This window comes from Leucopleurus acutus (assembly GCF_964270905.1).
Source record: "Leucopleurus acutus genome assembly, chromosome: 16".
NCBI classification, from domain to species: Eukaryota; Metazoa; Chordata; class Mammalia; order Artiodactyla; family Delphinidae; genus Leucopleurus; species Leucopleurus acutus.
The window spans coordinates 72,918,997-72,931,037 of record NC_139158.1 but is presented as its reverse complement, the minus strand read 5'-3'; the positions used below and the strand labels follow the sequence as shown (position 1 = coordinate 72,931,037).

Sequence of the window (12,041 nt, the reverse complement as noted above, 5' to 3'; positions counted from 1 at the left end):
GAAAAGGAGGACCTGAGCTAACACACTGTTGTTCACTTATCCATCCTTTGATTTGCTCTCATTCACTCATCACCGCCATGCACTGCTCTAGGTGCTGGGACGCTCCCTGAGTCAACATATTGGACAAAATTCCACCTGTGGAATCACAATCTGTGTTTCCACGAGACCCACAGGGAGAGTCAAGTCTGAGAAGCGCTGTTACTGGGTAATTGGCCCCAGCAGGCAGAAGCAGGTTAGGTGGGGAGATTACACAATAAACAGGACCCAGCCCAGCTCCACCCTTTCCTCACTCCCCTCCTCACTGCCTGTCCCACCCCTCAGCTGGGATATGAAAAGCTCTGTCAGTCCCCAGCTTTCCTCAGAAGCTCTCCTGCAAGGCCACGATCATGAGCCGGCTCTGCCTCTCCATCACCCTTCTCGTCCTCCTGGGCACCCTGGTGGCCGGCATCCCGGGGGGTGAAACCAGCAACCACACCGATGATGAAACCAGCAACCAGGTCAAAGGTAAGTCCTGACCCACCTCTCCTCTACAGGCTGGGGGGAGGGGGGAGTGAGGGGAGTCCGTGGAAGGGGTTGGGGAGCAGGGGTGGGGTGGATGCTGACAGCCTCTCTGGATTTCTCCTGGGAAGTTGGGCAGTTTTAACACCAGGGACATTTCCTGACTCTCAATAGGAAAAAAAATTAAAATTAAAAAATATATATGCCGCCTACCTCTACCAGATCGGGAATCCCATCTCTGAGACTCTCTATTCCTGGTCAGTGCCGTGTCCCTGAACTTCACTGCAGTGTAATAAGAAGATCAATATTGATCCTTGCCCTGATCCTGGAACAGACCTCCAGAATCTCCTGGAATTTACTGGGGTTTTTTTTGGTAATGAGGTGAGAAAAGGAAGGCCACGGAGAGACCTGTAGGATGGGGCTGGTCTCCAAAACAACCCAGTCATGTGTTTAGAGGTTACAACTTTCAACAGCCCGCATCCCAGCATCTCTGGGGAGACGGGAGGGTATTGAGATGGAGATCAATCACCAATGGCCGATGATTCAATCAATACGCCTATTATTGACACCTCAATAAAGATCCATAAATATTGGGGATCAGAGAGCTTTCGGGCTGGTGAACACATGGAGGTGCTGTGAGGGGCTGTGCTCCACTAGGGCACGGGGCCTCCGCACACCTCTGCTCCCCCTTTGCCCTGCGCATCTCCTCCATTTCGCTGTCCCTGCGCTTTACCCTTTATAATAACCTGGGAACGGTAAGTAAAGGGTTTTCCTGAGTTCTGTCTGCACTTCTATTGGTTAGTGAACATGGAGGTGGGGTCATGGAACCTCCGATTCTTAGCCAGTCGGTCACAAGCATGAGTGACTCCGGACCACATGGCTCGCATTTGAAGTGAGGACAGTCTTGAGTCCTCAACCTGCGGGATCTGCACTAACTCCATGGATTTAGTATCAGAAGTAAATTGCCTTCTGGGATGCCCAGTGGGTGTTTAGGGAATTGTTTGGTGTTGGTAGAGACGCCACCTATTTGGTGTCAGGGCAAAACCAGACTCAGTCTTCCCTGTGATTTGGGGGCTCCAGTGAGGCTTGGGACAGGGGAATAATGGAAGTTGGACACTGCAGCCAGAAACTCTTACCAGTTACCTGTATTTTCAGAATTCCAGGCAGAATCAGGTAGTTTATCTAATGGGTTGTGACACGACAGTATCTTGTCCTGACCCTATCACCCACATGCCATGTGTCCTGGGGCAAGTCTTCTGCAGTTTCCTCACTTGAAAACGGGAACCACGTTACATGGGTTTTTGAACAGCTTACCACTCATGAATTTAAAGAGTTTAAACACATTTCATGGCCAATTTTGTCCATTTTCCACCAAGATGTGTTAAATTGAAAAAATTTCTCTACCCACCTCCTTTGGGCAAGAAAAAACATTGAGGTGTCAAATAATGATTATTCCTCTAGGATTAAAGTTAATCAGAAAGACGTGGGACCACTGAGCAGAGCAACTGCAGGGAAAGCAAGAAACACAGCGCTTGTGTGAGCTGCTCCCGGGACCAAGGCTGATACCGTCTTAGTAAAGGCTCCAGGCCCTCCCCCTTGTCCCCTTTTGACTATCGTTTTATTACCCTCTCAGGATATGGAATGAGAGGTAGATCGATAATCACGTAGACCTGCCCCATCATCAAGGAGACTTTCACTAACAGGAATTCCATTATCTCCATTCTATTCAATGACTGTGCGCTTGGCACGAGCATGAAATGCAAGATTCGTTCCCTGGCCATATATTTATTAAGTCCCTACAGGCTTGGTTTTTGGTGTGGGGAAAGCTGTAGACAGAATATGGAAAAATACCTTGCCTTCTCAGAGTGAGACCGACAATAGCAAAAGGGGAAATGCTCTGCTAGGTTATGAGGTTTTGAAGGTAGAGAGTGATGGGGATAAAAGAGGCTGTGCTCTTTCCGTAGACTGATCAGCGAAACCCTCTGTGATAAGGGGGCGTTGGAGCAGAGGCTGCAGAAAGAACGTGCCTGCTGTGAACCAGCGGCAGCAATTACCAGGGTGGCTGGAGCTGAGTGGGTGGGAGGGGAGGAGGGCGCAAGGGATGAGACCAAAGAGGCCATGGGGACAGGTCCTGACTAGCCTTGTAGGATGAGAATCGGAATTTGACTGAGAGATGGGGAGTCACTGCGGGACTGGTCATGGGAGCAATGGGATAGGATCCCTGTGGCTGCAGTGCGGAGAGTGGCCTCTAGGGGACCAAGGGCAGAGACAGAGGCCCAGGGAGCAGGCTGCTGCAGGGGTCCAGGTGAGCAATGATGGAACGAGTACCTATGCTGTTCCCTGGGTCGATGCCAGATGCATGTTCACAACATGAATCTCTTCCTCTGTTGAGGTTTCTATGGGGGCTTCATTAGCTAGTCATGATGCGTTAAATCATTAGCCATTGGTGACTGTTCAACCTCCAGCTCCTCTCCGATCCCTGAGGTTGGGTGGCGGGCTGAACTGTGGATGGGAGGCCACGAGGGAGAGGGTAGGAATGAAAGTTGCAACCCTCCTGTCAGGCAGTGGTTTCCCCTGGCAACCAGAACCCATTCTGGGGTTACTAGGGTCTTCCCCAAAGTCACCTAGTTCACATAACAAAAGACACTTTTTTTGCTTTCAGCACTTAGGAAATAGCAAGGTTTGTAAGAACTCTGTGCCAGGATATTACAAGGAACAAGTATATATATATATATATATATATATTGCTTATTATAAGTCACAGTATCAATATAGCGTCAATATTCAATTTAGAGAGTCCCTGTGCCGTAACAAAAGAGAACACCCTGGTATGTGTTCTTCATGCCTTTCTCCATTACAGCCTGATTCCTTCACACTTTTTTATTAATGGTGGAAACTCTTTACCATACAAGTAATGCAGAGAATAGTCTTATAAAACCCAGGTACCAGCTCCAATAATTACTGACATATGACGAATATTTTTTACCTTGTCTGCCGTTTTTTATTCTTCTTTGGTAGAGTTTTTGGAACCTAATCCAAGGCATCATACCAATTAATCTTAAAATATTTCATGATGGAGATATCAATTTGTGCATGTTTCCCATATCATGTCACACCTAGGAACATTAATAATAATATCCCAGAAAGCAGGTTGTCAAATGGCCTTTTCAATTTGACCCGTCCCCATAACCCTAACATTCTCTATTGCAAGACACACTGGTGGTTTCAGTTGTTGACATTGTAGACCAAACTGCGATGACGCTCCTCATAACTGACCCATAGCCCCTCCCATCCCATAAGGTTCTCAGCCTGCCTTCTGCCTGGAACCTCATCACACGGGTCCCTGCAGGGCCCGGAAGGTCAGGTACTTCTACAACGCCAAGTCCGGGCACTGCGACATGTTTATATACGGCGGCTGCCGAGGGAAGAAGAACAACTTCCCAACAGCACAGGACTGCATGAAGACCTGCGGTGGTCCTGTGGTGACCCACGGGTAAGGAAGGGGGCAGGACAGGGTGGGAGGGGAAGGGCTGAGAAAAAGTGATGGTGCTCAGGGGGCCACCCACCATTCACACCTGCACAGTGTCTTTCCTCATCGGTGCCACCCAGGACAAGTGGCTCAGTGTCCTGTGAAACCGCACACTGAGCACATCCTCCACGGGCCAGCTTGGCAGAAGGTCACCCTAGAAGCCCCGTCATGAGAATCTGAGCCTCCTCACATGCTCCCCTTTTCTCAGATGGGAACACTGAGTCAGCCACCCTACAGAGCATGTCCGAAGTTCTCCTGAGCTCCCCACCTAGGCTTGAAAAACTCACTTCCTTCTTCTTGGTCATTGTGGTCCTGGGTGGACTGTGGTTGCATATTTCTGGGAAAGTCTAGGATCTGTCAAGGTCAGCGGTGTCCAGGTCTGGGGCTTCAGAGATGTCAATCAGCAAGTTCCTTTCTTTTTGCAGAGGACCTGCGAACTGTACCACCCCGAAACCCTGAAGTCAAGGAGGAGCCACGCGGGGCTGGGCTGTGGCTGCTTCTGAAACAGTGTGGTCTCCTCTGAGTCCGTCTCAACCCCACCCTCCTCAGCAGAACCCTGCCTCTCTCCTTCCCCCATGGGTCTACTTGCCTTAGTTCTGTCTCATCCAGTGGATTCTAAGCACCATGAGAACAAGTCTTCCCTTTATCCCTAGCACTTAGCACAGGTCCTGGCATAGAGGAGATGGTCCATAATTATTTAAGGAAGGAAGGAGTGAATGCAAGAGCACATTCCTCATGTCAGGATTCTTGTCTCAAGCCACATCCTCACTGCATCCTCACCTTCATCCCCCACCCCACCATCACTGCTCTCCTTGTGGGTGGCCAAGGTGGAAATTCTGGCATCCAGTTCTCAGTATCAGTGGTGGCAGAGGTCTTTTCAATAAAGAAGCCCCTTTCCCTCGCAGTGATGTTGTACATTTTCCTTCTGTCGCTTCAAACAGTCTGGCTTATATTCCAATAAATTCAAATTAAACTAACTGGAGTGGATTCTGTGGTTTGCCCCTAAGAACCTTCATCACTAGGGTCCACGGAGATGCGGGTCCTTCGCACTCTTCTGCAGAGCAGCCGGCACCTCCCCTTTTCCTGTCCTCACACTGGGCCCTGCCAGGTATAGGAAGCACCCCCATTACAGCACCATCTACCTCTGAATGGCCACCCCAAGCGACACTAAAACCCGGGTGAGAGACACCTCAGCATGAAAGCTTCTTTCTTTACTTCTTGGGCCAGGTCAAATCTGGGTGTAGAGGTGGTTCTCCTGGACTCTCAGAAGAACAAAGAAAGGAGTATGGGACTCAGTTGTCCATTTGCAGTAGGAATCCCCTTGCCTGAGGTCACGTGTGGGGAGGGGGCTTCTTACTTCAGTTAAAGAAGGGCAACTGCCCTTTCAGTGTGCCTGGCTCTGTGTTAACATTTTGCGTGCATTCTTCTATTAATCATCCTAAGAATCCTTCAAGGGCGGAAGCAGTGACACGGAGATGTCACTTAGCTGCCGTATGAGTTTTGTAACACAGCAGGTCCCACCTCTCCCAAATAGAGCGACTTTGACAATGTTTTCACGCTCCTGCCTCTGGGAAGATGTGGGCCGCAGGCACCTTTGGAGAACCGAGAGTATCTGCTTCACTGCAGATGAGGAAAGGGAGGCACGGGGACCACAGCAAGCATAGTATTCAAATAAACAAGGACGCAGATGGCGCTGATTCTGTTACTCACTTCCTTATAGTCTTGGGCAAATTTCCCAACATCTCTGAGCTTTACTTTCTTTAATTATAAAATAAGGATAATGCTTGTACTTTTTAACTAGCCAGAGACGTCTCTAGCTTGTACTTTTTTTTTTTTTTTTTTTGCGGTACGCGGGCCTCTCACTGTTGTGGCCTCGTTGCGGAGCACAGGCTCCACACGCACAAGCTCAGCCGCCATGGCTCACGGGCCCAGCCTCTCCGCGGCATGTGGGATCTTCCCGGACCGGGGCACGAACCCGCATCCCCTGCATCGGCAGGCGGACTCTCAACCACTGCGCCACCAGGGAAGCCCTCGCTTCTACTTTTTAACTAGCCAGAGACACCTAGAAACACTCCCTTTCCTAGTTGAACTAGTTGGGTTTATTACTCACTGCAGCAAGGAATAAGAATCACCTTGGAAGACAATATGATATCTCATTAAGAGAATGTTAGATAGAACTTATAGGATGCGGGCTTGTGTTAGGTGATTTGGTTGGCGGGGGTGTGTGTTTCAGGAAGCTGACTCTGCTCTGGATGGATGCTCTCAGGAAGTGGGGCATTTCTCTGAATGGGTATCTTAACTCTAAGAAGGGAAGACTAGCTAGAGGTTACAGCTGTACTTGGTAAAGACGTAGCAGTCACTCAATACAGGGGGATGCTTGGATATTTTGGTGGTTTGTATAATTTACCTCTTTTTGTTTGTGTTCAAACATCATTACCGAATGTCCTATTTTTGTTTTGATCCATCATGCACACAGAATGACCTTGTCAGATGTTGAAGGTTTCTGAAATAGTTCTGTTGAGTAGGAGAACATAAGGCGCACTGTGATGTCAGGTCAGGTCTTAGAACTCAGAGGCTGCATTTCTCTTTCTCTATCAATCTCATAAAGTTGTGATGACAGTTAAAAAGATATGATATTTGTTAAATGCTTTGTACAAGTATTGGCAGAGTAACCTTTTAGTGAATGTGTAATCAGATAACGGTAAGAGTACTACTATAAATATATTTATTTAATAATTATTAATTTATAGCAGTGAATGGGGAAATGACTTAATATTCATGAAAAGAGATTGGCTTCAGTAACTCACTGTGTTGCTGTGTGATCTTGGGCAAGTCACTTCACCTCTCTGAGCCACAGATTCTTTCTCTGTAAAAGAGGATGATGGTATGTGCCTTAAGAAATCCCCAGGTTTGGGCCCTTTTGAGGACCATGTTGATTAGGCTGCTAAAGTTCTCTGCACACCACTTACAAAAGCAAATTTTCTAGAAGCACATAGAGGTTTAGTTTCCTTGGTTCCTGACTGCTTTTTAAATGTGCTGTCGACTGTAGTAAAGGAACAAATAGCATTGATTGCTGAAGTGTCCCCTTCTAGAAGTCCACCCTCATGAAGTTCTCCCAGTGCCAGAGGAGAGCCACAGTCTCTCTTCCAAATAGGTCTCCTTCTTTGTCAGAGGTAACCAAAAACCCTCTTGCTTCAGTGATTGACCTTACCCCTATTCTGCCCTTTTCCCACCCCACCTTGCCTTTATTATACCCCCTGATCAAAGGGGCTAAGTGTTAACTGTCATATAGCTCACTATTGTTCTTATTACAAGGACTTTGACGTTGCAGGGAGACAGAATATATGTCTGTTGCCTCCACTGCTTCCTCAGCAACCTCACGACGTGGGCAGCACGGGTCTCATGCGGTACCTGATGACAAGGGGCTCTGGGAGATTTCTGGCCCCAGGTCACAAAGTTAGGAAAAGGGAGAGGTGGGACGCAAACTGAGGTCCTCCAATCCCAAAACCACTGGTGGAGAGATCAGAGTCGGGGGTGGTTTGCAGGGGATCATTGAGAAGTGCTGTTACTGGACATTTGGTCCCAGCAGGCAGAAGCAGGAAGCCTGCTTATGTGGGGAGACAATAATTACACAATAAGGAAAAAGGCTTATACCTGTCCATGTTTCCAACCACAGACCACTAGAAACAGTCCACTTACAAACCGAACGAGTTGGGTTTATTACTCACTGCAGCAAGGGACAATGAATGATATGGCATCTCATTAAGAGGTTGTTTGAAGGACTTAAAGGATGTGGGTTTCCATGAGGTTACTTGCAGGAGAGTTTCAGGAAGCTGGCTTTGCTCAGGATGGATGCTGTCAGGCAGTGGGGCAGTTCTATGATCAGGTGTCGTCATCTTATTCTGAAGTGAACTTTCAGCTGAGAACTGAGGAGGTACAACCAATGGACGTTGCTATGAGATTGCTCACGGGGGGTGAGAAAAAGGTAGAATGAAGGACAACACTCAGCCTTCTGGGGGAAGGTAGGGGAAGCAAGTCTTTAGAAGGAAGGAAAGACAATAAATTCAGTTTGGTCAACGTTGAGTCCATGGTGCTTCTAGAACACTGAGGCAAAGATGTTGAGGAGACATTGATTCATTCATTCCCTTGTTCATGAAATGTTTATTAGGGATAAAATATGTGACGACTGAAACCTTTGATCAGAGTCCATGGCTTCAAACTCTGGCTCTGCCAATTTTCTAGCAGTGTGGCCTAATCAATTTGCTAGTGCTTTACATCTGTGAGCACATACAGATCTTGAATTGTGTCCATAGAGAGGGAGTCATCCTTCCATTTACATAGAAGGAAACTGAGGCTCAGAGAAGGTGGAAGTATTGCTAGTAGCTCAGAGGGTGAAAGTAGCAGAGGCAGTTCCCTGTCGCGATGTGTTGGTACAAGTCACTGAGTGGATGAGAATGTCTAAGTAACTCTGAGCGAGGTAGAATTAATAATATAAAACATCCGTTACCACTTATTGACAACCTACTATGTGCCAAGCCCTGCACATACATCCTAATCTCTCAATATTGCAACAATTTTAATAAGTTTTGCTTCTGTTTTAGAGTGATACAAGCTGAAGCTCAGAGGTTTCAGCCCTTCTCCAAGGTCACATAACCAATACTGGCAGGGGCTGATATCCAAGCTTATCACTCTCTGTCTCCCATGATTTTCCTTGAAAGACGTTGGAGATCTGTGTGTTCAAAAGCCCCGGAGATTCCCCAGAAGATATTCAAAGTTCTTCAAATGGGGAACCTCTGCTTTTCATTATTATTTTTTTGTGTGTGCTGAGACCAACTGGAAACCAATTTTGGTAAAGAATTTTGTTCGCATTTATGCCATGAGGGCCTTACCTGTGAGTTAGAGGAGGAGGATGGCTGAGAAAAGGCCACTGGATAGAAAAATGCGGAACTTGGTGGTGACCCTGGTAAAGGCAGCAGATCTCGCTGGTTATGAGCACTAGAAACTGACTCTGGCAGAGAAGGAATTTGTGACAACGGTGTGGGGATGTAGTGGGCATCCATTCTCCCTTCCTGATTGCACCCTTAAGTGAGATCCTTTTGGATCCTTTTGGACTCTACTATTGGCACGCATAGCACTAATTGATGCAGTTCAGCTCACCGACTGAGGGGAGTGCTAAAAGATCCCAGCTTGGAAAGGATGGTAAACAAGGAAGAACTAAGGTCTTCCCAGGCCACCTCTGAATGACCTCCATTTTTAGGTCTTTTGGGATTCATTGATCAAGGTTAAATTCCAGGGAGAGCATCTGATTGGCCACTCTTGGTCTGGGGGTAGGGCAGGCACTTTGATTGACAGGCGGCCCAATCCCACCAGTCCTGGGTGGAGGAAGAGTCATTTCTCAAGCAAAATCAGCTACTGTATCAGGAAAAGGACAAAGAGATGCTAGGTGACAAAGCAACAAAATAGCCCATATACTGAGAGAGAGAAGTTTCCATGGAGAGAAGGGAGTTTGAATGGGTCCAACAGTCCAAGCGGAGAATGCTCCGTTGTATGGTGAAAGGCATAATCCTTGTTCCTGGGAATTTCTCAGGTCTTCAATGTCACTTGTTTACTGTCACTTTAAGGTGGGCATGTCTACAACTGACTCATGTCTCCTCCTCTTTTAACCTTTCCTTCTTCTGTTTTCTATTTCCCTTCTTCCTTTTCTTGATAAAAATGATTTTACTCTCATGAAGTCACGTCTGCAATCTTTGATGCCTCATCTATGTTAATATCAGATATATTTGCCTGTGTGTTGTTTGTGTGTTTGTGTATTTGTAATATTGAAATAACTGGGGCCACATGACTAACAGTTTTTGTCAAGTGTCTTCTTTCTATTTTCTGCTGTTTTTGCTTCAGCAAGTCATTTTCCCTTAGCTGAATTTCAGTTGCTTCATCTGTAAAATAGGAATAATAATACTTAGTTCGGAAGATTGTTAAATAAGAACAAGCTACCTTTTATCGAACACTTACTGTGAGCCCACCCCAGGGGTCACAAATTTGAATTCCTTCCAGGTCAGGTGATTGATGGGGATGGAAATATTTGGAGTGGGAGTGGGGCTGGGGGGACAATAAGGCATGGTGGGGATTATGGAAACTGGAGAGAACGCTCCCCTCGTGAGAAGAGAGCAGCTCTACTTAGCTTAGTTCATGTTTTTCAAAGTGTGGTCCCTTGAGCGGTACCATCAACAGCCCCAGAAACCTGTTTGATGCAGAAACTCAGGTCCCGCCCCTGTCCTACTGAAGCAAAACTCTGCGGGTGGAGATCTCAAATCTGTGTCTGAACGCCTGGCTAAGTGATTCTGATTTTCACTCAAGTTTGAGACTCACGGCTCTTGTTAAATTGCAGGACTGTGTTGCCAAATCATTTACCTTCCCAACAATGCCAGAAATTCTCTTTTATATGAAATACCCCACTGTTAAATTTTGGCAAATGTTTCAAAATTATAAAATGTACTGTTTGGCTAAAAATGCTTATATATTCTAGCCAGATTGCAAGCTCTGGTTTGTGCTTTTCTTTTTAATCCTTAAAATAATCCTAAAAACCCCAGTACTCATGACACCTCTTTTAAAGAGGAAGACTAAGGGACTCCCCTGGCGGTGCAGTGGTTAAGTCTCTGCGCTTCCAATGCAAGGGGTGCGGGTTAGATCCCTGATTGGGGAACTATATCCCACGTGCTGCGCGACCAGGCCAAATAAATATATAAAATTTAAAATAAGGAAGGAGGAAGACTACGTACCTCCAAAAAGTGAGGTGCTGTTATATGGCATAGCCAGAAAGGGGCCACCCATGTCTTGGATATGAACGTACGTCTCACAGGGCACAGCATCACAAACAGATAAACATCTTCTGCCTGCCCCGGGTGCATTCCATCCATTTCACAAAGGGGCCCTAGATAGCATGGATTCCAAGATTCTCATTTTTCAGAGGGAAAAACTGAGGATTAGAAGCAGAGATATGACTGGGGTCCCACAGTGCTGGGATCATACATCTTTATCCAGAATACAACCCCTGTGATGTTCCCGCCTTGCGATTTCTCTGAAGATGCCCCCAGGGGCCGGGAAGGCTTGAAACTAGAGACTCAGTCACTCGTGAGCAGGGAGGTGGGAGGTGGAGGGAGGACAGGCCCCTCGGGGGTCCCTGGGTCTGGGGGCCTCTAACCTGGACCAGAGGGAGGGGGACCGGAGGAGAGGAGGACACTGGGAGAGAAAGACAGACACATGAGAGGGGAGGATGGAAGAAAGTGGAATCTCTGCTGTTAGGCGGGGGGTCTCTGCTGTTCCCTGGTCTCAGATGGACAGACTGAGGCAGGAAGAGGGGCGGGACCAGAGGGCCTCCTGAGCTAGAATCCTCGTTGTGCCGTCTGCTGGCTGTGGGTCCTGAGCTAGTCGCTTCACCTCTCCGAGCCTCTGCTTTCTCGCTGGCAAAATGGGATGAGAATCCCAGATGTGGTAGGGTCGACAGGAGGCTAAATGAAATCATACATGTGAAATGTCTCAGGAGAGAGCAGACCCTCCACACACAGCGGCTTGTTTTGTGGGTACCCCGCCCCTGAAGCCCTTCTGTCCGGGGGCAGCTCGGTATTGAGAGCTCCTGCCCGTCTCACGGGAAAGGGCGACTTTGTGCGAGGAAGACAGCCCCTCCCGCCCTCTGCAGCGCATCACCCAGCTGTGCGCCCGCTTGACACTAGGCTGGGCTTGCTCCTGGGGCTTCTGGGCACTGAGCCAGCGCCCTTCCCCTTGACGCTGGAAGTGGAGCGCAGGGGGTGTGTGTGTGTGTGTGTGTGTGTGTGTTAGTGGCAGATTGCTTGAGTATGTGTGGATGAGTGAGTTGAGGGGGCATTGGTGCTACATGATTGTAACTGGGAGTGAATATATGGGAGTGAGTGAAGAGACTGGGTGTGTAAGCCCTCACATGTGCACTATAGTTTCAGCTTACAAAGCAGTAGAGTGCATGGTGCACAGACTCTGAAGCCGG

The 12,041-nt window shown here is 47.8% G+C and overlaps 1 protein-coding gene across 1 annotated transcript; it reads left to right on the top strand.

Moving 5' to 3' along the window:
* Positions 1-386: 386 nt before the first annotated feature.
* Positions 387-3,995, top strand: LOC309973559 (serum basic protease inhibitor-like; the record flags this gene model as incomplete). The annotated part of the gene is made up of 2 exons (XM_082857845.1): positions 387-504; positions 3,799-3,995. The coding sequence occupies 2 exons, from the start codon at positions 387-389 to the stop codon at positions 3,993-3,995; spliced, it is 315 nt and encodes a 104-aa protein (XP_082713971.1).
* Positions 3,996-12,041: the final 8,046 nt, after the last annotated feature.